This window comes from Notolepis coatsorum (assembly GCF_963971535.1).
Source record: "Notolepis coatsorum genome assembly, chromosome: 8".
NCBI lineage: Eukaryota > Metazoa > Chordata > Actinopteri > Aulopiformes > Paralepididae > Notolepis > Notolepis coatsorum.
The window spans coordinates 44,593,762-44,619,246 of NC_140172.1; the positions used below are offsets into that span (position 1 = coordinate 44,593,762).

Below are 25,485 nucleotides of genomic sequence, written 5' to 3' on the forward strand. Positions count from 1 at the left end.
TCACTCGTCAACTTTCACCTACTTCCTCTATTCCAATCCCCATGTGGGGTATCGTTGGAAGCGGACACTCGTGGGCTACAATGCTGACCACAATCATTTTCGCCATCAGCGGTGATTGGTCAGTTCTCGAGCGTATACAGTCCGACGTGGTCATTTGACATGCGGCCTGTAAAAAGACACTTGCCTGACATATCGTCATGTAACTAGAAAAACGAGGCACGGAATTGGTCGAGTAAGGTGGCATTTGAAAGGCGGCAAATTCAAGTTTCGACCGGTATATTACATGATTGTCACGCATACAGGCATGACGATCCATACACGGGCCCATGCAAGCTAAGAGGTTTTAAGGATTTCCAGGCTTTTGAAAAATGCCGGTATTGTAGTCTACTGTACTTACTATATGTACATACTGTATGTGTCATCAAGCCAATGGGTGGCAAACTGAATGGTTTAATTGTTGTTGTTTATTTCTTTATTTTATTTGACAAACAACTCTCTCTCCACTAGGTGGTTCAACAGATCTATGAACTTGAACACAAGTTCAAAATTAAGTACATTTCATAAGTTTCATTACATTTAGTCATTTAGCCGACACTTTCATCCAAAGCGACTTACAAGTTCTTTACGACAAGTCATCAGGAAGGGCACACATTACAGTTCATGAGTTCAAAGTAAAACCATTAGAATATAACTGATTATATTCTGGGGTAGAAATATATTGATTGCTATGAGTTCTGTGGGATGAGAGTTATACGTGTGCCATCTATAGACCGACGTGAATGCGTTACTCAGAAACCTGATAGGCCAAAAACGATTTCATATTAACATCGCCGTGGACATCTTGGTAGGGGAACAACAGGTGATTGTAATCAAGTTACAGGTGATCATCATTAAATGACAACCTTGGCCAATGAGCTGTGTTGATGGCAGGTCATGACAAGACAGACAGGAGGGCGTATTCCAGCTCTGAGCTGGCGACTGAGGGGAGTTTAGTATTACATCTACAGTGCCAACCATTTCTGCCTAAATGCCCTTGAGCAAGGCACTACACCCCCACATTTCTTCAGGGCCCTCTATGATGAAATACATATGAGTAGGGTATATGTGTATGTGTGTATCTAGGAGGGATATGCAAAAAGACAATTTCAATTGCCTTGTGTACATTGACAATATAGTAGTAATCTGCTTCCACACTATGGAGAGTGAGCTGTGGTGACTTACCTCGTTGGACTGCTTCCCACTGTAAGACATCTTCTTAATGGCCACCACCTCATTGGTGCGCACATCGCGTGCCTGGGAAGCACATACAATGGCATTATACACACACACACACACTTCAGCTAACCTAAATGCACTCCATCCTTCACAAATCTAATCTCTATAATAGTAATATGTCTGTATCCATCTATCTTATATATGTGGATGTGTATTTGCAAGTGCACGCATACTTGGGTTTCTACCCTTCAGCCATCAGCGTTTGAGAATAGGGTATCCAAGTCTAAAGAGAAGTCACCATCTTGATAACGGGGACTAAGAGTAACAAGACCAGGGGCCTCATTTATAAATAAAAACCTTACTTAGGATTCTCATGCCAATGTTTGTGGACGTCCTCGGGTTCTAAAAAGGTACGCACACAAGTCCCACGCCAGTTCCCCATTATAAATCATGATGAACTCAAAACTTTGCGCACATGCGCACGCATCTTGTCTTGTCGTCATTGGCCAGTAGGTCTTGCTGGTCCCTGAAGACTCGCCCAACTCCTTCATCCTCCACATCATCCAACAGTAGTACCAATAAAGCAGCCAGTCATTGTGCATCATTACACATTGGAATCACATGCGTTTTTCATACCAACCCACGCACATGGCATTACATGGAACAGGTGCAAAGCTCAATGACGTGTAAGTGCTCACCAACTATTGGCACAAACGACAGTTTAACATCACGCCCTGTGTTTTCGAATCTATGAACTATGATTGATTGATTTTATTTATGGATATACAGTAGAACTAATATAAACTATGCCCAATGTACGCACTACGCATGGGTCAGAACTTGCTTAGAGGTAAGCACATTCTGATAGTTTGTTTTTTATAAATCCAGAAGTTTGCTCAGGAGTTAATTTAGTTAACGTTGACAGTGTTAATTTAGTCAACGAAAATGATTACTAAATGGTCATCAACGAAGCTTTTTCCCCTGACGACGAGACGTCACGTTAATGTAGATCATGTGACACTAACGTGACTAAATAATTCATGCAATGTCGTTGACTACAAACGACGACGACACAAAATGTAGTTTACAAAATAAAATATTGCCAAAATCTCTCTTCATTTTAAGACGAGACAAATGAATAACTTTTAGAATAATTCGGGTTATTATTAGAGCTGCATTTTCGTTTACTATGTGTGCAGCGCAAGCGCTTTGATTAATTTCCTCACCCGCGTCATTTGTTCTTAGCCAGCATTCTAGATAGCAGTAACTGCACAGGACAGGGGTTTAATGGAACAATGGCGGGAGGCGACAGGGTCTCAGTGGTCTTGTATGCAGTGGGCTTGGACTTGGAAGAATGTATTGTTGAAAGTGAAAGACGAAGAGAAGAAGGGGAGCCCGCTCAGCCCAGGGAGAAATGTGTGAACCCTTTGACAGGTCCATTGTTGTGTTGTGGAGTGGAAAGAGGAAGAAGCTGAATAAAACCGCTATGTTGATCACCAAACTCAAGTCAAGAACCGTTTCCACTTCTTACTGTCCAACGGCAAATGCTGTCTAACTATACTTTGAAACGAACTGCTACGTTACTGTTAGCATTAGCTAGCTGTCAAATCATCTCTAATTCATTCTCGCATTCCCTTTACTTCTCACGCTGGATACTAATGCAGGAAACAATCCCACCGCTGCCACTAATGTAACCGAGGAATAGTCAGCCATACTTTCAAACTATAGTAAAATAAAATCACGGGAGAATTGATATCTGATCATCAACATAACGGTTTTATTCACTTTCTTCCTCTTCCCACTCCACAACACAACGGACCTGTCACAGGCGCGCGCCCCACTCTTCCCCAAAACAAAACCCCAAGAGGGCGCGCAACTCCACCTAATAACGTCAACATCAATAATAACATAGAATACATTAAATAACTTACATTTAGTCTAACCAGCTAGCACTAACATTAGCTTGTTTTTGTTTAGAAAAAGCTCACGCCAACTTACGATGTTGTAACTGAGTGGCGAGACTAAACAAAAAAGACTAAATCGAGACTAAATGAAAAAGACTAAGACTAAAATGCTCAGACCTGTAGTTGATTAAAACTTGACTAAACAAAAAATAGATAAAGGTGACTAAATGTGATGAAAACGAAAAAGAGCATTTGACACATGACTAAGACTAAAATAAAAATGAACACTGCTCAGGAGTGGTGTACGCATTCTTCATTGTTTTGGTGCGTGTTCTGGCCCCCATCTCTTTGCATGGGAAGTCATCTGTGTCCAAGAATCCATCATACATTTCATTGTTTTTGTAATTCGGTCAAATATTTAAATGTTATGATAGAAAAATACCATATTTTTCAATTAGACCACTTTCTATGCATGTGCCATCCAGTGGTTTCTGCCACGGATTCCATAGTTACCATGGCAATCACTCACTGCACAATTCCCAGCCTTTTAGCAGGGATCGTTATTAATTTAAAGAAAATCTTTAAAACTCACATTCCACCTCGAAATGCAGAAATGCTTTATTTTACTCAATATAAAAACATATTTACTTATTTTCTCTAAATATGTTTGTTTTGTAGCTAGTAGATTCATTGCTAATGCTATCTTTAGTGTAACGAATCCCACGTTGCCAAGACTACCGCAGAGCTCCATCTCCTCATCACAGTCTCTGCCAGTATGTAGCCCATACGTACAAAGTAGACGGCGCCGAAGCTGCCATGTCCAATCTCTCGGAGGTCAGAGAAGAGTTTCTCAGGGTCTTCTTTGAAGAAGAGGTCGGCCACCTCTGGATCCTTCAGGCTGCCTGCCCGTACAGAGGTAGGCATCCTGGCCTATGTAGTCCCTTAGCACCCACGGGAGGGGGGGGCGGGACTATCTGAGTTCTGGGCTATGCCAGAGCAGCGGATGGCTCATCTGCAGAAATAGTGGGGCCTCGTGGACCGGGCATGGTCACCTAGAGAGAGGGAGAGAGTAGGAGAGGGCATGGGTCAGTGGTCAGTGAAGACAAACATGCCTTTTCAGAATATCTAGCTAGTGTAAACAGGTCGGCTTGGTGTAGAAAGGGTTAACAGCCATCCCATGTTGAGTTACTAGCCTCCCTTGGCTTTGCTGAAGGTGCATTAGTGAGACTTAACAAGTAATAAAAAGATGGTATTTTACTAGTGGTGTACCGTTACACAAATGTTCAGGTTCAATATGAATTTAGATTTTCAGGTACAATTTTCAATTCTCTATGTGTTAAAAACGTATCCATACTACATAACTCATCTAAATAAAACAAAGCTGTTTACTGAGCACTGCATTGTTTGCCGTATTGAACAACAGATTTTTGACAGTCTTGACATGGGACCTATACATGTTCATGTCTTGGAATAAAATGCCCCCCAAACACAGGGCAGATCTGGGTCAGTCTCAGCGATGCTGCATTCAGGCTGTCCTTGTCAAGTAACAGACATCACGTGACCAAGTCGTGACTCTTGATAGGAGGTGATAAGTGCTAGCTCAGAAAATCAGAAACAATCAGATCAAAGGCAGCAGATTGAGACAAATCTTTCTAAATGTCTTTCTTGATGCAGGTGGTTTGATAAACATTTAGGAATCCCAGTATGTCAGTAATGTATCACATTTACGATGATGTCTGGATACGCATGTGCAGAGTAAAGTTGAAAGGTCAGACAGTTCATGTCACAACTTGTAAACGCAGATATCATGGAACTATCTCGAGGTTACCACTTATATTTGCGGCTTGGGTGGCCATTAGAGTGCAACTTCCTGGTGGTAAAATCTGAAATGTTCCCTTGACAAGCACCAACCGCAAGCACCATCACTCTGGAGACCTGACTATACATGCTAATCGAAGAGATAGTCCCTCCATATGACTCATCAGAAAAAAAAGCAGCAGCTCAGATCAACACCGTAGGCATTACTGCAGGTCTCTAGGCCTAGGTGGACCGATCAACAGCCTATAGCCCATCCGTCCATTGTTATACCATCAAGTGGCCAATGGTCTTCTTGATGAGAAATCAGCTGGTAATAGTATACTATAGTCAATAGGATTGTGAAAATAAATGAAGTCTTCTAAATGAAAAGTGCAGAAATAAAAGATGTGTTTTTATAAAGAATGTGCAATGCTGCACTTGTATACAGCATTGTAAGAAGTTAATCTTATTTACGCTGGTGTGTACTTAATGTGACTGTCACCTCACTCCCCTGCATTAGTAGCAGTGTACTTAATGTGACTGTCCCCTCACTCCCCTGCATTAGTAGCAGTGTACTTAATGTGACTGTCCCCTCACTCCCCTGGATTAGTAGCAGTGAGTGTACTTAATGTGACTGTCCCCTCACTCCCCTGCATAAGTAGCAGTGTACTTAACGTGACTCTCCCCTGCATTAGTAGTAGTGTACTTAACGTGACTGTTCTCTGCTTTAGTAGTGTACTTAGCGTGACTGTTTTCTGCATTAGTAGTGCACTTAACATGACTGTTCCCTGCATTAGTAGCAGTGTACTTAACGTGACTGTTCCCTGCATTAGTAGTAGTGTACTTAACGTGACTGTTCCCTGCATTAGTAGTAGTGTACTTAGCGTGACTAGGGATGCATCAATATGAAAATTTGCCACCGATATCGATACCGATTGTTCAACTAACACAATCGGCCGATACCGATACCGATATTTGTGGCAATTTTTTTTTTATATATATATTTTTTTGTAATATTTAATTTTTTTGTAATATATATATATTTTTTATGAAACTACTGTATATTTGTGTTAGAAATTGTGCTCACCGATATGAACATAGGCCTCTTTACTTACTTAAAAAAAGGAAACATCAAGAAATAGCACTATCTCTCTCCCAGTATGGTCTGCCGGGCTGCAGCTAGATACTAGTTCTCCCAGTATGGTCTACCGGGCTGCAGCTGGATACTATTGTCTCAACCAGAGCTCTCAACCAATGAAATTTTGATTGACAGTCGATTCTGCCAATTACGTCACACACCGCTTGCACCCGCCTCTGCTGTTACCACCAATCGGCAAGCGCGTATACATTTTTTACTTCCGCTTTTGTCCGCCATTGATTTTGACGAGAGGTTTTCTACAACAACAACAAGGTTAGATACCCGCGGCGGCGTGGCCGATGTTTAGCTTTTAGCTCCGCAGGATGACAAAACGAGGCATAATGATTTTACTGCAACGAATGTTATAATAAAACAAAGCCTTTCTATACATGTGTCTGATTGAAAACTTTATTACCAGATTGCAGAATGGGTAAAACTCAGGGCTCTATGAGCAACGGAAGGAACTGAGCTAGTATGAACGAGTAATGCTTGCTACGTTCGGGTAAATAATATGCTGATGTTATTGAACGTGTAACACTAACTATATAACGTTAATGCCACAAAACTAATGCATTTGTTAATCATAAGTAGTAACTTTGATGCAGTAGCTTGTGTGTGTGTGGGCCGGGGGCGGCGTTGTGCAGGTTGTGACGCAACTGAACTTTTTTTTGCCTTTTGACGCGACACAAATTGATGGATATTTATCGGCTACTGCCATTGGCACATTGAAGCTTATCGGCCGATAGGCCGATTGCAGTCAACAAGGCACTTATCGGCCGATACCGATACCCGACCGATACATCGGTGCACCCCTAAACGTGACTGTTCCCTGCATTAGTAGTGTACTTAACGTGACTGTTCACTGCATTAGTAGTAGTGTACTTAACGTGACTGTTCCCTGCATTTAGTAGCAGTGTACTTAACGTGACTCTCCCCTGCATTAGTAGTGTACTTAACGTGACTGTTCACTGCATTAGTAGTAGTGTACTTAACGTGACTGTTCCCTGCATTTAGTAGCAGTGTACTTAACGTGACTCTCCCCTGCATTAGTAGTAGTGTACTTGTACTTAACACTTTGATTGCCAGCCATGCGGTGCGCCTTACCCCCGTTGAATGCCACCACCCACTTCAATGATAGTCAGAGCTCTCATATTTGCAAACGCATATAAACTGTCTTAAATTATGGCTATGTGTCTAATCTGGCCGTCGCTTATCAATGACTTGTTTGCAGTCAACATTGTCAAAACGGATTGTTTTTTTTTTTTTTTTTTTTTTTTTTAATCGGTTCATTTGCGTTTTATACCATTTTCTGAAAGTTTCAGGAAAATATAAAGATTCTGTGATAAACGCCCTTTACTGGAATATTCTGGAATACACAAAAAAAAGTCATTTTTCGGCCTATTTATGAATCGTTTTCAAATAAACGCTAGATTATCGATAGATTGTGTACTTATGCACGCCAGCATTTCCGTTAGCCGGTAATTACCGGTATTTGACCGGCAAAATCTGTTTGAAGTCCGACATATTTAATCTCTCCGGTCATAATGTCCGGTGAAAATAATTCCCTCTAAGCACAATTTGATTATTTTGGCAAAAATTAAATAGCCTATGCAATGAACGAAACAATCATTACATTTGTTTCATCGTTGCTTCTAATAATGACAACGACATTGTCAGCGAGAGCTTAGTGCTGGGTTTGCGAGTGCATGTGCAGCTGCAGAGCCACAGCTGCACACCAGCAGTGCCGGCACAGTGCAGTACTCCAATTCAGCCATTGGCAATTCAGCTGTTGGGTGGGGGGCGCTGCTGAGCGGTCCCTAGATACGGCCTGAAAACAGCTGAATCTGCAGTGGCATACTCTCGCAAATAAGTCGTTGGGAGGTGGAGATTCATCACGCAAACCCACGATAATGTTGCCGTCTCTCTCTGCCAAATTTCTCAGTTCTTCGCTTGATATAATTAATACAAATGTCCAATATAACGGAATTCGTTAGCTCATAAAAATGTGATTATAACAGACTGCTGTTTATTAATGTCGGGCCGACTGCCCACAGACACCTATTTTATTTAAAGTCAGCAGCAGCACGGAGTCTCTGGACTTATTTTATTTGGAATATAATGACTGTATACGCAAAAGTAGCCTAGTTTTAAGTTAAAATATTATAAATCTACATGCCTTGAGGATGTCATTCTTTTGTTTTGTTGTCATTCTTTTGCCTATCAATTGTTTTTAAGCTCAATAAACTCTAGACCGGAATTTCTCTCATTTGACCGGTAGATTGAAATCTACCGGACACTGAGGCCGGCAACAATTTTTTCTAACGGAAACCCTGATGCACGCTATACAAGCGGGCTGAAAAATCAACTCTCTTATTTCCTGATCGCACACACACACATATGGGACATGCTGATATCTGTGAAAAAAGTTCTGATTATCCTAAGACTGGTCAAATAGATTCCTTACCTCAGATCAGATGTTCTCCAAAAAGAGTATTCCAATTCCTGATCGCCATTCCAAATATCGATTGCGTTTATTGATCCAGCGCTGGGTACTGGAAATATGTATTCCACGTCGTTTTGCGGCTCGGCAATGACTTGGATCCCCTCGGGTGGCTTGCCCGAGAAGTAAAATGAGGAAGCTGGATTCCCCCCCCCCCCCCCCTCCCAGCACTAACGTGAGACTAGATTGATGAAATATGAATTCAGCGAGCGCGGTTGTCCACGGCGCTGAAATAGCACTCGCGGTACGTGGTGAGCTACTGGAGCTCCCCACACGAGAGTGAACAGTTTTAAGTACCTCGGAGTAGGGATGCACGATAATTATCGGGCCGATAAAATTTTTTGGTTAAAAGAAATCCGGTGTGGGTGGATTTGGATGAAGGGCGCTTGTTTTTATTATAGCCTCCTCCCGTTTTGCCAGTACTGTGGTACGACTGATAGCGTGTGGTTTAGAAACGGGGAGTTTTTCACAAATCCAGCGCTCGCTTTCTTGGCTGTGACGTAGTCACGTTACATTCGGAGGCAGACAGTCGATCAATATAGATTCAAAAAAAAGCAAGATTTATCGTCGCTGGCACTCAACGGTTGGCATGAACTAACGATAAATCTCGTCGCTGGCACTCAAAGTGTTAATGTGACTGTCCCCTAAATTAGTAGTAGTGTACTTAACGTGACTGTTCCCTGCATTAGTAGTAGTGTACTTAATGTGAATGTTGATAGTAGCAGTGTACTTAAGGTGACTGTTCCCTCAAATAAATATACTTGAGTAAAGTACAAGCTCCTTACACTTGTACTTGGGAACAAGTACTTAGTTACTTTCCACCCTGGCTGTTAATTTGTCATCCTCTATATAGGCCTCTATGCATGATACAATTATGACCACACTGCTGTAGAAAAAGATGCTGCCCTAATGTAGTGTGTATTGATTTCCTTTATCTGCAGAATCATCAAGAAGCCATATGGGTGACAGAGAGGGGGGGAGACAGAGAGACTGTAGATCTGTAGATAAGGGAGGAAGGATGTGAGTGAGATATGGGATGGAAGAAAATGATTTAACGTAAGGGCTCAGTCCAGCTGACATCCAGCCCCTACATTAGGCCTCTTATTTCACTAGGGGTGCAACGGACCACAAAACCCACGATTCGGATCAGTTTTGAGTCACGGATCGGATATTCGTTTTTCTCTCATCATAAAAGGTCCATCCCTCTCTGTGTAGGCCTAGTCGTGTAGCCTATAGTGGACGTGTTGGATCATTCTTTGACAATTCCGTCTTGTGTTAACGTTTGGAAACTACCTTGTTGCTGAAGTGACTATGAAAGGGTCCGGACCAGCAGGAAAAATCTGGGCTGGGGAAGTGAATTAATAACTCTCTCCCATACCCTTAACACCAACCACTAAAGTACCCTTGAGCAAGGCACTTCAACCCCCAACTTCTCCAGTGGAGTTGCTCAGTGGCCAACGGTGTCAGACTGTGGTTGTACTGGGCAGCTCCCAGGTGTGAATGGAACTGTGTGAATGTGAAGCAGGGCGTTACTGAAAAAAAACATCCGTGCTCAGAGAACCTACCCTGGGTAAATAAAAGGTAAACAAAATTAAAATTAAAAAAGGAAATAATCCACATTTTGCACTGAAATAACAACTACACGCGACTGCATTGGGCTGCATATGGTTTGTTATAAATAACAGCATCAAGGCTTTGATTGTGATTTTGCCCCGTCAATATCTAAATGCAGAGATTGTTTTGTGTATGCTGTGGAGATAATGAGTTGCTTTTGCCTTCCCTAATCTCTCGTGCTGGTAATGGGCCGTTATCCAGCCACAACGTTAAATATATTATTGACACTTACATTATGCGGCTGCCTCATGGTGCGCCATTCTCGCACATGTATGCATGTTCCGTTTAATCCATCTCTATTATAGACTAAACTAAATCTGTAATGTGCCCAAACAGAGCAGACAGTGCAGACTTAAACAATGCTTGAAAATATTAATCCACAATTAATCCACGGTTCACATGAATGCCAAACAGGGGGTGGGGGTGACCTGTACGGATCACGAATCAACTACGATCCATTACACCCCTACATCTCACAGATTTATTAATAAATGGACAGACTAAAACACACTGGAGGTTTGGTACAGTAAACAGCCTGGATTACCAACATGCAGCAGAAAGAATCAAGTAAAGACAGAAAGTGGTAAGAATAGGACAATAACCAATTTCTTGGTTTAAAATAGAATTATTGGTAAATAAAAATATATATATGAATATTTGTATTTGCGATTTTGCGTCACCACCATGATGACCAGAGTGTTAAGCTTACTACCCAACAAGATCAACATACAGTTCAGTTTTGTCTGTGTTCATTCATTGTTTTACTTTGGATAGTTTACACAGAGTGCCTCTCTTGTTACACATATCCTCTGGGCCAGGCCCATCTCGCACTCAGTCAGTAGGCTCAGCATCCACATTTGTGAGTCTCCCAAAAAAATTTAAACTCGCAGAAAGCAGACTCCAGTCACCATTCATTTCATTATTGGTGGAGATGGTAAAGATTAGGGGTGGAGGGAAATCGATACAGCATAGTATGGCGATATTTACATGCCAATAATATTGTATTGTATTATTAGACTTCCTGACGGGCAGACCCCAGGTGGTGAGAGCAGGCAACTGCACCTCCTCATCCATCACCCTCAACATAGGGGCCCCCCAGGGCTGTGTTCTGACTCTGAGTCCCCTCCTCTACTCCCTGTACACACATGACTGTGTGGCTCAGCGGAACAACAACACAATCATCAAATTTGCTGACGACACAGTAGTGGTGGGCCTGATCTCTGCAAACGACGAGAGGGCCTACCTGGAAGAGGTCAAGGTCCTGGCGGGATGGTCCCAGGAGAACAGCCTCTCCCTGAACGTCAGCGAAACAAAGGAGATGATTGTGGACTTTAGGAGGTCGGGGGTCAGGGACTACAGCCCCCTCAGCATCGACGGGGCACCGGTTGAGAGAGTGAACAGTTTTTTTTTTTTAAACTTTGACCAGTCACCTGGTTCTTTTTTTTAGCGTTTATCTTTTTTTTTTTTTTTTTCTTCTCATTCATACTTGGTCAAGTTCGACCGACAGAAGCAGGCTGAAAGGGTTCAGATGGGGGGGTAGACACTCTGGGAAAGGCACGGCTGCCGTCCGGGATTCGAACGCGCTCAGCCCCAGATCCGCGCGAGCGCGGTTGTCCACGGCGCTGAAATAGCACTCGCGGTACGTGGTGAGCTACTGGAGCTCCCCACACGAGAGTGAACAGTTTTAAGTACCTCGGAGTAGGGATGCACGATAATTATCGGGCCGATAAAATTTTTTGGTTAAAAGAAATCCGGTGTGGGTGGATTTGGATGAAGGGCGCTTGTTTTTATTATAGCCTCCTCCCGTTTTGCCAGTACTGTGGTACGACTGATAGCGTGTGGTTTAGAAACGGGGAGTTTTTCACAAATCCAGCGCTCGCTTTCTTGGCTGTGACGTAGTCACGTTACATTCGGAGGCAGACAGTCGATCTGCCAATTACGTCCCACCGCTTGCACCCACCTCTTCTTCTTACCACCAATCAGATCAGAAGCTCTCATTAGTTTATTTACTTCCGGATTGTCAGCCATTATTCTACTCGGAGCTAACGTTAGCGCCCCGCCAGCCACATTGACAAGTACCAGCGCTTATACATTACTGGCAAATGTCTTGTTGCACTTGTGGCAACGAGCGTTGTCAGCATCGACTTAAAATAGACCCAGACTTTTGAACGTTTCGTTCTGTCCGCCATGATGAGAGCAGAGCTGTCTGTACTCGGCACTCGGCAGCACCCGTGTGTGTGTGTGTGTGTGTGTGTGTGTGTGTGTGTGTGTGTGTGTGTGTGTGTGTGTGTGTGTGTGAGTGAGTGTGTGTGTGAGCACAGCACAGCCCGCTCCTCGCGCAGGCAGAGACACCGAGGCAGGAGAGATATAGAAAACGGCCAACAAGATTAGTTTGCGACGTTTAAATTCCTCAAAAAAAAACTCCATAATTTCTCAAGTACTGATAGCAGTACCGATGACGTCGGAGCTTATAAATACTAAAAAAAAAAAAAAAAAATTGATCAAAAAATATATATATATACGGTATATACACATTTAAAAAAAATATATATAATACAATAAATATCGGTTATCGGCTTGAGGAGCATAAAGTTATCGGTATCGGTGTCAAAATCAATATCGTGCATCCCTACCTCGGAGCCCACATATCCGAGGACTTGACATGGACCACACACATTGACAGTGTTGTGAAGAAGGCACGACAACGCCTCTACTTCCTCAGGCGCCTAAGGAAGTTCCAAGTCAGTCAGAAGATCCTTAAGAACTTCTACTCATGTACAATAGAGAGCATCCTGACTGGCAATATCACCTCCTGGTTTGGGAATAGCACCGCACAAGACCGTAGCAGACTACAAAGAGTGGCACGTTCAGCCGAACGCACAATTGGAGGGGGGCTTCCCACTCTCCAGAACATTTACAACAAGCGGTGCAGGGGTAAGGCTAAGAGAATTATCAAGGACTCCAGCCACCCAAACAACTGCCTCTTTGAACTGCTGCGGTCAGGCAAGCGATACCGGAGTCTCATGACAAGCACAGAAAGACTCAGAAGAAGCTTCTATCCCCAGGCCATCAGGTTGCTCAACGAACAATAACACTATGCAACAACCATCAAATGCACTCACAACACACACACACACACACTCACTTTAAACAAACAACACACTGAAGCACCCACTCTCCACACTTTAGAACACATAAAAACACTTTATATTTATTGGTAAAGGATTTGCACTACAACCTATACCTCAGTACACCTTACTGTAAATTGTACCTAAATTGTACCTCATCCCATTTCTGCTTTGCACTATAGTATATTGTATATTAGTATATTGCATAGTATATTGTATATTGTATGGTAACTCAGTTACTTCTATTCTGCATTGAACATTGTACATATGTAATATATACTGAACACTGTGTCTACGTACGTGACTTCTATTTTTTACTTCTATTTTTACATGCTATACTATATTATTTGATACTTATCTTTTGTCTAGCACAGTCTCTGGAGCGTAACAGAAAGAAGCATTTTGTATAAAAGTATTCTGTACTTCTGTATGACAACTATTAAAGAAACTTGAACTTGAAACTTGTATCGACACTGGCGCCCAAGTGTTGATATTTTCTTAAATCTCTTTTTTTGCTTGACAATCTAATCTTTGCCGATATAAAATGTAATTGAGTGAAGTGAACAGACTTATGTTCACTTCAACTCGTTATGTTATTAGATAAAACAGTTTATATATTAGGGATGTCCGATATTATCGGCCTACCAATTTTATCGGCCGATATTGGCATTAAAATGTCATGGGAAATGATCGGTATTGGTTTTCAAAATGAATGAATGAATGACTTATTTATATAGCACCCTTCACAGCACGAATGCACAGGGTGCTTTACACTACAGCTTAATATAAAAAAACACAACAAAACAAAATCAGAAATAAATGACAACAACAACAGACAGCAGTTAAAAAACAGTGAAACCAGATAAAAAAAAGTAGAATAAAAGAATTTGGATAAAATCATGAGTCACTAATTAAAACAAAACTATAGGAACAGTGAGGACAAGAAAAAGTGCCTATGTATGACCAAAGGCCTGTCTGAACAAATGTGTTTTTAGTTTTTTTTTTTTTTTTAAAGAGTTTTCAGAGGGGGCAGTTCGCAGGTCCAGGGGGAGAGCGTTCCAGAGCCTTGGTGCTGTCACCTCGAAGGCTCGATCACCCCTTGTTTTCAGCCTGGACCTGGGGACCACCAGGAGGTGCTGATCGGCAGATCCGAGTGAGCGGGTGTTGGTGTAGGGATGGATGAGATCAGTGATGTAGATAGGGGCCTGACCGTGGAGTGCTCTGAAAGTGAAAGTGAGGACTTTGAAGTGAATTCTACAGTGTACCGGGAGCCAGTGCAGGGATACTAGAATGGGAGTGATGTGACATGATTTTTTTTGACCTTGTGAGTAGCCTGGCTGCAGCATTTTGTAAAATAAAACAAATTATTAGGGGTGGAACGGTTCACAAAATTCACGGTTTTCGGTTCGGTTCGATATACGTATTTTTTTATGTAACACTCCAAAAATACCATACATCAGCATAAGATATACAGTGTATAGCCTAAAAATAATCCAACTTTTCAGTTATTCTCAAGGACGTAGTCATGCAAAAACTGAAAGAATGAGGCAGTTTGACATCAGGCACATTATTTTGACAGTGACCGGTTAGAGCAGACCTGGGCATTGTACGGCCCGCGGGCCGGATCCGGCCCGCGGGATGATTCTGACCGGCCCGCGAAAGATTACATGATAATAAAAAAAAAAAAAAAAAAAAAAAAAAAAAAACATATTTTTTTAATATTTTTTTTTATTTTTTTTTTTACTTTTTTTTTTCATGTCAACGTTCACACGCACAGTATACGCTTAGGAGACATGCTCAGAAGATGTTGGTTCTCTTTGGATCCACCTACATATGTGAACAGACATTCTCAGTCATGACGTTTACCAAGTCCAGGTACAGATCCTCTCTCACTGATGAACATCTGGCAGCTGTGCTTCGCATCTCCACCTCAGACATGCAACCTGACTTTGATGGACTTGTTAAAGCTCAACAGAGACTGGATTTCTCACACTGAATGAAAAAAAAGAACTGAAGAACACTAAAATGTGGAAATATAACAAGTGAAATGGGACACTTGATATTTTTTTTCTTTTTTTTGCACAGTTCTGAAAACATAAAATGTTTAATATAGGCATGTAAAGTAAAAAAGGCTACAAAACTGGGACACTTTTCTTTACACAGTTCAGTGACATGTCTTGTTTATTTTTGCTATAAGATGATGTGATGTCTTTAGAAAGCTAAGAAAATCCTTGTTTCAATAGTATATGAAACTCAAAATTCCCTTTGTTATTAATGTTTCACATTTTGTTTATCATTTTGGAAATAAATTCTATTTGAATAAATGATATTTTTGAAAGCTATAACCTCACCTTTTAATTGCCAAATAATAACATACACTCTTACCAGGGGTCAAAACAATGCCATTTACTGCTTTTTATATAGAAATAAAATGTATATTATGCATAATTGAGTTTGGAATTTTGGCCCGGCCCCCCAACATATTTTCAGTTGCTCATTCGGCCCCCCGGGAAAAATAATTGCCCACCCCTGGGTTAGAGCTAGGAGAGATGTTGGTACCAACTAAAACTAGAAAATTTGATCACATCACACCAGTTTTGTCCGCCCTACACTGGCTTCCTATTCAAGTCCGATCTGACTTTAAAGTGCTACTCCTCACCTACAAAATTTTAAATGGGCTTGCACCGCTCTATCTATCCGATCTCATCTCCCGATACTCGCCCGCTCATGCTCTGCGCTCACAAAATGCTGGGCTTCTATCGATTCCTAGGGTTAAAAAGAAATCCGCCGGCCACAGAGCCTTTGTCTACCGCGCTCCCTACCTGTGGAACAAATTACCTGACGTCGTCAGGGGCGCCTGCTCTGTCGAAGCTTTTAAATCCCTGCTTAAGACCCATCTTTTCTCCCTCTCCTTCAACCTACCCTGATCTCACCTGGTCGGGGACTGACCCTTAGATTAATCTGTCTAGTTTAGTTAGGATGTCTATTTGCTCCCACGTCTGCAGGAAAGCACATAAAGAACCTTTTAACCTCAGTCTCTGTCTCAACCGGTCCCATGGAACAGCTTCATACCGTCTTCTGTCTGGCCTGCAGTGCTGAACCTTCTGAGTGACTTCTCCTGCCCCCACGGGGCATACGGCCCTGATCTATTGTCTTGTATCCATACGCTTGCAGTAGTTCCATCCATTACTCTATTTCACAATTTTCTTTATATACTATGATTCTACTGTCACCATGTATGCATAATATGCTGCTCACTACATGTATTTATTGCTCCATCTCCGCCTAGGGGTGGGCGATATATCGAGTATACTCGATGTATCGCGGATTGTTCTACCCGAGATGTAGTACTGTACTATATCGCGAACATCGAGTATTTAGTTTATATGGCGCCGCCCGCGGCCGAGAGACACTCGCAGTGCTTTCCTCGAGAAGGGACGGCGGAGCTATAGGCTAACGTTAGTGTAGTCAGGGCTGTACAGTGCGATATAATGTTGCGGTTGTAATTTCATTAGACAGACCAGCGCGGACCTTTAATAACATGTAATTTAATTGACACGAGCAATGAGCTAACGGTAGCTGCTAACCAAGGTATCCATTAGGATTATGCTAAGCTAACTAGCGATAGCTGCTAACCCTGGTAAACGGTCAAAGCGGACTCCACAAGACTAAGAAGATAGTTGATGATAAACATTTAATTTCATTATCTGAAATATTCTAAAATCATTAAGTCTGCTATAAGCCATTATACCTTTGTGCGTGATTATTATTTTCTCACAGTAGGGTGTGTATATGTATATTATATATGTGTGTGTGTGTTTGGCTAAAGTGGATAGAAAACACAGTACTGTGTAAAAGTCTTAGGCACCCAAGAGTTTTTATATAAATTGTCTTAGATGTAAATAATTTTTTTTATTAGTGTGTCAGTAGACTACTCTTAGTACATTTCCATTAAATTATTTTTTAAAGCATCTTCATGGTTTAATAATGCAAACATATGTTGCAGGGACTTATTATAATCATCATATTGGCATGACTGTATGCATCAAAGGGTTAAATCAAGCATTTTTAAGTGATTTAGAGGAAATGTAAAAATATCGCGATATATATCGTGTATCGCGATATAGCCAAAATATATCGCAATATCATTTTTGGCCATATCGCCCAGCCCTATCTCCACCCACTACAAACATGGGAACTCTCTAACCCCTGTCCCTATCAGCTCTATCTTACATTTTTCAAAATGTTCAGTTGCTATCGCATGCACTCATCTGTGTTTCACTACTAGGGATGGGTACCGAATTCGGTACTTTTGAGGCACCGAACCGAAACACGTCGGTACTACCGAGTATCGAATCAAGTGAGAAACCGAATTTTTTTTTTAAAAATATTTTTTCTTTTCTTTTTTACCTTTCTTTTTTTTTTAACTTTTCTTTTTTTAAACTTAAATTTTTATTTTCGTTTTTTCAACAACATACATAGACAACATTCATAGACAATACACAGTACATAAATTAAAACAAATAGACAAAAAATGAGTAAAGAAAAAGTGTGACATGGGTCCTTCGGTCCATTCTACATTTGCATTATTTATTTACATTTTTATTCATTTCCTTGTATCCTTTTCAAACCTCTGTGATGTCGTTACTTCCCCTCCTGTATTCTTCCCATTTCCATTCAAACTTTTCTTCTTGCAGCCTCAGCAGATGTGTGATTCTCTCCATTTCCTGTATCCCCTCTACCAACTCTATCCATTGATCCTTTGTTGGCACTTCTACCTTGTACCACAGTTTAGTTAAAGCTTTCTTGGCTGCCACTATCAATATCTTAATCAAATATTTGTCTTCCCCTTGGATTCCTTCCTGTGACAGATTCCCCAAATACAACACTTGGCCTCCCTGGGGTATTTCGTATCCTATTATTTCATTTATTATCCCTCCCATCTCTTCCCAGTAGTGCCTTATCTTCTGACATCCCCAGAATATGTGTGTATGGTTCGCCCCTTCCTGTCCACACTCCCTCCAACATGTTTTCTTTGCTGGTGTGTAATTGCCCTGTATTTCTGGTGTTATAAAGTATCTAATTATATTTTTCCACCCAAACTCCCTCCATATCCTTGATCCTGTGGTTGTTTGTTGTGTCTTACATGTGTCATACCATTCCTCCTCTGTTATATCTATTTCCAACTCTCTTTCCCACTTTTCTTTCACATACAATGTTGTATTTCCCTTACTGTCCATTATTGCCTGATATAGTGCCGATATCACCCTCCCCTTCCGTCCTTCGTATGACTTTACCATTATCTTAACACTTTCCGTGCCACTCACGAGATTTCTCTGTTTTTTTTATAGGTGGTTGCTAGCCACTCACGAGATTTCTCAGATTTTTTTTTTTTTTTAGCGATCTGAAAAATTATTGCATCACCCGAGCCTACCCGAGTATAGCCGAGGGGCGCCGGCGATCACTGTGGAAAAAAGCGCCCCCTGTCGTCTCCCAGATGACATAAGTGATTTTGGAATGGACTCAAATGAAAATGAATGGGGGAAAAAATCCGGTACTCCACATTTTCCAGTTCACTGATCCAGCCGGGGTTACCACAGTTCATTCTGGAACCTCAGATCCCCGCGGATCATGGAGATCTACAGTATCGTGTTGGATCCATACACGTATCGATTTTTTAGAATGGTGATCAGGAATTGGAATATACCAGTTGGATACCATCTGATGTCAGGTAAGGACTCTATGTTATCAGTGTTAGGATAATCAGAGTAAGTTTGATGAAGTTATAAGCTGTTTTGTGAAATGTCTTCTTTCGGTTTCACTGTAAAAGTCTGTGAGGAAATCAACGGAGCGATTATCCGCGCGCGGCCGTAATGTGCTTGCGTGCACGTATAATATTGATCATCTAGCGTTTATTTGAAAACGATTCATAAAAAGGCCGACGAATATCAACGTTGTGGAATATTCCACTAAAAGACGATTTTCATAGAATGCTCCAGAATGAGCTGTTTTTTATATCAAAACGGGGGCTTTTCTAAATGCTCTAAAACGGAAACGACGCGATAAAAAAACAATCTGCCTTCACAGCACTGACTGGAAAATAGTCTTTGATAATGCGATGGGCAGATTAGACACATAACCATAATTTAAAACATAGATTAGGCAATATTAACGTTAACATTGGCGCCGATGGTGGCATTCAGCCGGTAAAACGGAAAACCAGGCGTGGCGCCTAAAGTGTTAATTACCCCATTCTGTTCTTTGTCTCTATCTTGCTTTATTTCCTTGTTATAGTAGTCCCTAATCTGTAAATATCTAAAGTGGTCCCCATTCTCTAGTACGTATCTTTCTTTCAATTTTTGTAGAGTCTGCATCTCCCCTCCTTCTGTCATCGTGCACATTGCTGTTATACCCCCCCGTTCCCACCTCTTGAACCCATGATCTTCTATCCCTGGTCTGAATTTGTTGTTGTGTGCTATCCATCTCAGTATCTTAGATTATTTTTCTAGCTTGTATTTCTTTACTATTGTGTTCCATATGTTTATAGTGAATCTGGTAATTGGATCTAGTAGTTGTTCCTGTCTTCTGAACAGCTCCCTATCTCCTAGCAGTGCCTGCACTTTGAATCCCTCTCTTTTGGTTTCTATATCTTTCCATTTGGCCTCATAGTTCACATTGCACCAGCATGCTACTGTTCTAAGCTGTGCTGCATAGTAATAGCTTTCTAAACTGGGTACTGCCATCCCTCCTTTCTCCTTTGGTAATTGTAGAGTCACATATCTGATCCTTGGCCTTTTCCCCCCCCAAATGAATCTTGATATCCGTCTATCCCATTCCCTAAATTGTTTTTGTGGTATTAATATAGGTAGGGATTGAAATAGGTATAGTAACCTTGGTAATATGTTCATCTTAATGATTTCGATCCTTGAACTGAAATCTAGGGGCATCACCGTCCATCTTGATTTTCTGATTTATCCGTGTATAGTTTGCATCGTATAGCCCCTCCCCCCTCTTGTGATGTTCACCCCTAGGTACTTGATCCTGTCCATGTCCCATTTGATTTTGTATTTTTCTTTGATCTCTATCGTTGGTGTGTAGTTCAGTGCTAATGTCTGTGTCTTCGTCACATTAAGTCTATACCCCGAGTAATATCCGTCGGGAAGCTTGTGTCTGGTTGTCTCATATATACTATCACGTCATCTGCGAATAATCCCAATTTATGTTCCGTCCCCCTTATCTCCACCCCTTTGATGTCTTTGGTCTGTCTAATTAGTTGGGCCAGTGGTTCGATGAATACATCGAAGAGCGTCTGCGAAAGACAACAACCCTGTGTGGTAGCTCTCTCTAGTTTAATCCGGCCCGTCAGACTACCATTCACCTTAATCCTAGCCGTCGGTTCTTGATATAATGCCCTAATTGTTTTCATAGCGTTTTTGTCTAATCCAAATCTCTCTAATACTTTATATAGAAATAACCAGCTTACACTATCGAAGGCTTTTTCTGCATCTAGGCTAACTAATACTGCACTTCCTCCTTCCTTTTGTATCTCCTCTACTATCTGCACTGTCTTCCTTATGTTATCCTGTGTCTGCCTTCCTTTAATAAATCCAGTCTGGTCTTCGTCTATTATATCTGTCATAAATGTCTCAAATCTTTTGGATATTATTGATGTATACATCTTGTAATCTACATTAAGTATGGACACAGGTCTGAAACTACTACACAGTTCTCTATCTTTCCCTTCTTTTGGAATTGTAGTAATTATGGCCTCTTTCCATGAAGGTGGCATTGTGCCTTTTTCCATTGTGTGTCTGAATGCTGCTTCTAACATGGGGCTCAGTTCCTGCCTAAATGTCTTGTAGAATTCCGAGGGGAATCCGTCGCTACCCGGTGACTTACTACTCTTTGCCCTACTGATCGCATTCCCCACTTCTTGTTCTGTGATTTCTGCATTTAATATTCCATTCTGTTCCTTCCCTATTGATGGTAAATCCAATTTTTCTAAAAATGTTTCTATCTCCTCCTCCCCTGCCGCTATCGGTTGTGTGTATAGTTTCCTATAATATTCTTCAAATGCCTTCTCTATTTCCGCTGGTTCTCTCAGTATTTTGTTTGTGTTTGTGTCCCTTATTGTATGTATTGTGTTTATTTTTTGTTGCGTCCTAATTCGTCTAGCTAAAAGTCTGGTCGCCCTCGGTCCCCCTTCATAGTATGTCTGTTTCATGTATCTAGCTTTCTTCTCTATTTCTGACAGCAGCTCCCTGTTTATCTGTCCTCTAACTTCCTTAACCTCTCTAAATGTCTTCTGGTTCTTTGAGCTTTGGTGTTCTTTCTCTAATTCTTTCAGCTTCTTTATCAAGTTCTGGTATGTCCCTATTCTAGCCTTCTTGAGTAATGCCGTCTTTGCTATCAATTTTCCCCGTATAAGAGACTTGTTAGGCAGGAAGAATATGACAAAATACATGGGGGATAATTAAACCGAAAGTGATAAAAAAAAAATGGACATGTGCATTCAAGAGATATATGGAGACGGACATTAAAGGGACTCAGGAAAACACATGTCGCATAACACAGTTAGACGGGAACATGAAAATGACTAAAGCGGAGCTTTTTGACTGGGAGCTCGGTCAGACCACACACAGAGCTGGACATATATAGTGCGCTCAATGTAGCCACTAGGGGGGGCCCTCTCACTAGGAGAGCCACTACTCCCCACCCACCAGTGGGGAAAAGAGGGGAACGAATAGGACCCTCAAATGCCATGGAAGTTCAAAGAGTGAATTTTGATGTTGATGTTGAGGTTTATTATGTAAATATGTATGTAAGTCAGAAGGAGATAGCAGAGGCTACAACCACAAATATTATTTTATGTGACATGGGTAGAACGGGAGAACAATTGGAAAAGAAATATGACACAAGTTAAGGGTGTAAAGATGATGTCGTTAAATGTGAATGGTATGAATAACCCGATAGAGAGGAGTAAGGTGATGACAAAACTTAAAAAAGAAGAGGCGCAGGTCATTTTCTTGCAAGAAACGCATCTTATATCACAAGAACATGAAAAGCTGAAGAGATTCGGGTATGAAAACCTGTTCTATAGTTCTTTTAAACAGAACCTTAGAAGAGGAGTAGCTATACTAATTAAGAACACAGTGAAATTTGAGATGATCAAGGAAATAAGGGACAAGGAGGGAAGATATGTGTTGGTCAAGGGGAAGATGGAAGGTCAAATGGTAATACTAATAAATGTATATGCTCCACCGGACAGTGAGAAATATCTATTTGAAACGATCTTTGATATTATAGCGTTGGAAGGGGAGGGGGTCCTGATCTGTACAGGTGATTTCAATGTGGTACTGAATTATGACATAGACACGACTAGCACAAAGAAATGGAGAACAAACATTAGCAAATATATGAATATACATATGGCAGAATTAGGAATCATAGACATATGGAGAGCAATGAACACGCTAGATAGAGAATATACGCACTATTCACACCCGCACACAACATATTCAAGGATAGACTATTTTCTCATGACAACAGGGGACAGATATCGGGTGGAAGAATGCAGGATAGGAGTGACGGATATTTCAGATCATAGCGCAATATATCTGACAGTAAATCTTAAAAGTAGACTGAGGAATACAGTTTGGAGACTGAATGTAGGACTATTGAACAACAAAGGTTTGGTTAACCAGGTGAAGGAAGACATAATTAGATATAGAGAAGAGAACGATAATGGGGAGGTAGATCCAAACATTTTATGGGATGCACTAAAGGTTAACTTTTCTTTTCATGTCAACGTTCACACGCACAATATGCTTACCTAGGATTTGACTTGATTCAACAACAAAGCAGTCGGAGCAATGACAAGCCGAAAACTGTCGAAATAGTAGTTATTTGAAGTTTGGATTTTTTTTTTTACGACTGAGGTAGGTAAATTAAATTTCTTGTGAGTTTTTCCTTACCTTCGCGTGGGGTATGTCTGGGAGTGTAGGGCTGTCTTAAATACTTCGAAGCTTCGTTCGATGGCACAAGCTTCGAACATAAAAAAATAAAATCGAAGTTTAAAATATATATATATATATATATATATATATATACACACACTTAAAAAAAATCCGAATTTTTTTTACTTCGATTTTTGTGTGTGTGTGTGCGCACATGCCATTGGGTGGGGCCGGGGGACAAATACACTGGAGGAAAGTAACCCAGCTCAGCACTGCCCAAATGATATCATCACTATTGCCTGTTTGAAGGATATCATCCTCAAACACATATACACCTACATGCCTTGTAGAATTCCACACATAAGTAAGAAAGATACTGGGATGAATAAACAAAATAGGAAATAAAATGTAGAAATGCATGCAATACATAAATAAATATGAATCTCCATATATGAAATAGAACATTTAGATAAGGTGCTACTGAGATGTTTTGGTGAGTTCTTTGTTTTTTTGTGGAAGTAGCCCTTCTTAAAAATGCATGAACATTCACTGATAATTGGTCTGTAGTGGAGTCTACAAGGTCTACATTGCCGGACCATGTAGAATCCGGACCTTGTAGACCAGGGGTCTCAAACTCAATTTACCTGGGGGCCGCTGGAGGTAGAGTCTGGGTGAGGCTGGGCCGCATCAAATATTCCACAAAAAAAGGGTTTCAAGCATTCAAAAAAAGTACAACTGATCCAATCTTCTCAATCCTTAGCAATAACATTTCAGAACATGAACAGTTCTTCTGAACATGAACAGTTCTTCAGAACATGGGCTTCTCAGTGGTGTCAGTGGACTCATCCACAGCTATGGAAATGCACTGTGCATTTTTTTTATTCTATCACAAAGCTGTGCCAGCCAGTATTTCAGTTATTCAAATCACCAGCCAGTATTTCAGTTATTCTGGTTGCTGTGCGATCTGAGGGGGCTTTGCTTTTGTTTGCCTTCAAACATGGTCTCCATCACTCAGTCATACATTATTTTCAAATTGCCACCCTTCACAAGAGCTACCGTTTCTTGGCATAGTCACATTGGTTTGGTGCTGGGACTCAGGATGAATGCATATTTTTCAGTCCATTCACCTTTGAATTGCAGTCGACTTTTCTTTTACTGACCATCTTTTAAAATGGCTAGAAACTAGGCTAGTAGCTACATTTATCTCACAGAGATAAAACTGGGAGCGAGTTTACTGTAGATGCGCTGTCAACTGACTCGGACTGAAAGAGAGAGACGACTTGCATTCCGTGAAGACCCGCCCTACTCCCCTACTCTGCATCTGATTCGCAGACTATGGGTGAGGGGGGGGAAGGCTGACGGGATGCTGAATGTGATTGGACCAGACCCGTACACAGACACAGACACAAGACAGTGCAGCCAGCCGCTTATGCAGAGCACTGCTCGCAGTCAGAGGAGATAGCGAGGATGCATTCGCCTTCCACTTTACTTGATATCACTCCGGAATCACGTTTCAACCAAGTCACTAACATAACGTTGCTGTCATGAGCCTGCACTATGGTAGCCTACAAGTGATCAAATAAATAAAACGTCCAACTCTCGCGCAACGTCTCGGCAAACAGTAGCGCGCGGGCCGCATTAACACTACACTTTGATGTCAAGTAGGGGGCCGCAAAACATCATCCCTCGGGCCGCAATTGGCCCGCAAGTTTGAGACCCCTGTTGTAGACTGACATAATTCTGTGCATAGTTTAGTCTACACAGGCCATATTTCAAATAATCTAAATCTTACTTCATTCATCTTAAACATTCTTGATTTGGGGGATTGGTAGTTCCCATGAAATCTGAAGTTGTTCAAATGACAACAGCGATCCACCTTGAATTAAATCACACAGCCGAGTGAAACCTTGTTGGCTGCGTCACAGTCACGAAAGGGGCTACTTAATTCATTAATCCAATCCACTTTATTTATAGAGCACATTTAAAAACAACAACGTTTACCAAAGTGCTGTACAAGTCCCACAACATAAGACACATTTTTTTTTTAAATCGAATTAAAATCGAAGCTCGGCCCCGAAGCTTCGATTGCCAAAAAAAGCTTCGAAGGTCAGCCCTATGGGAGTGTTGCATTTATTTAGCATTTATTAAAAAAAATAATATTGGACCTTAGGGCGGCTAAGTGGCGCGCAGTGGGCAAGGCGCTCGCCACCAACGCAAGAGATGCTGGGTTCGA

The 25,485-nt window shown here is 41.3% G+C and overlaps 1 protein-coding gene across 2 annotated transcripts in view; it reads right to left on the reverse strand.

Annotated features, from left to right (window-relative positions):
* taok1b (TAO kinase 1b) overlaps positions 1–25,485 on the reverse strand; it is a 126,339-nt gene that overhangs the window by 64,667 nt on the left and 36,187 nt on the right. For both annotated transcript variants that reach the window (XM_084320750.1, XM_084320751.1), the window contains 2 exons: positions 3,912–4,171; positions 1,222–1,293 (listed from right to left, as the gene is read on the reverse strand). In XM_084320750.1, the coding sequence (XP_084176876.1) occupies positions 1,222–1,293; positions 3,912–4,043 (204 nt within the window). In that variant the 5' untranslated portion in view covers positions 4,044–4,171. The remainder of the gene's footprint in view (positions 1–1,221; positions 1,294–3,911; positions 4,172–25,485) is intronic.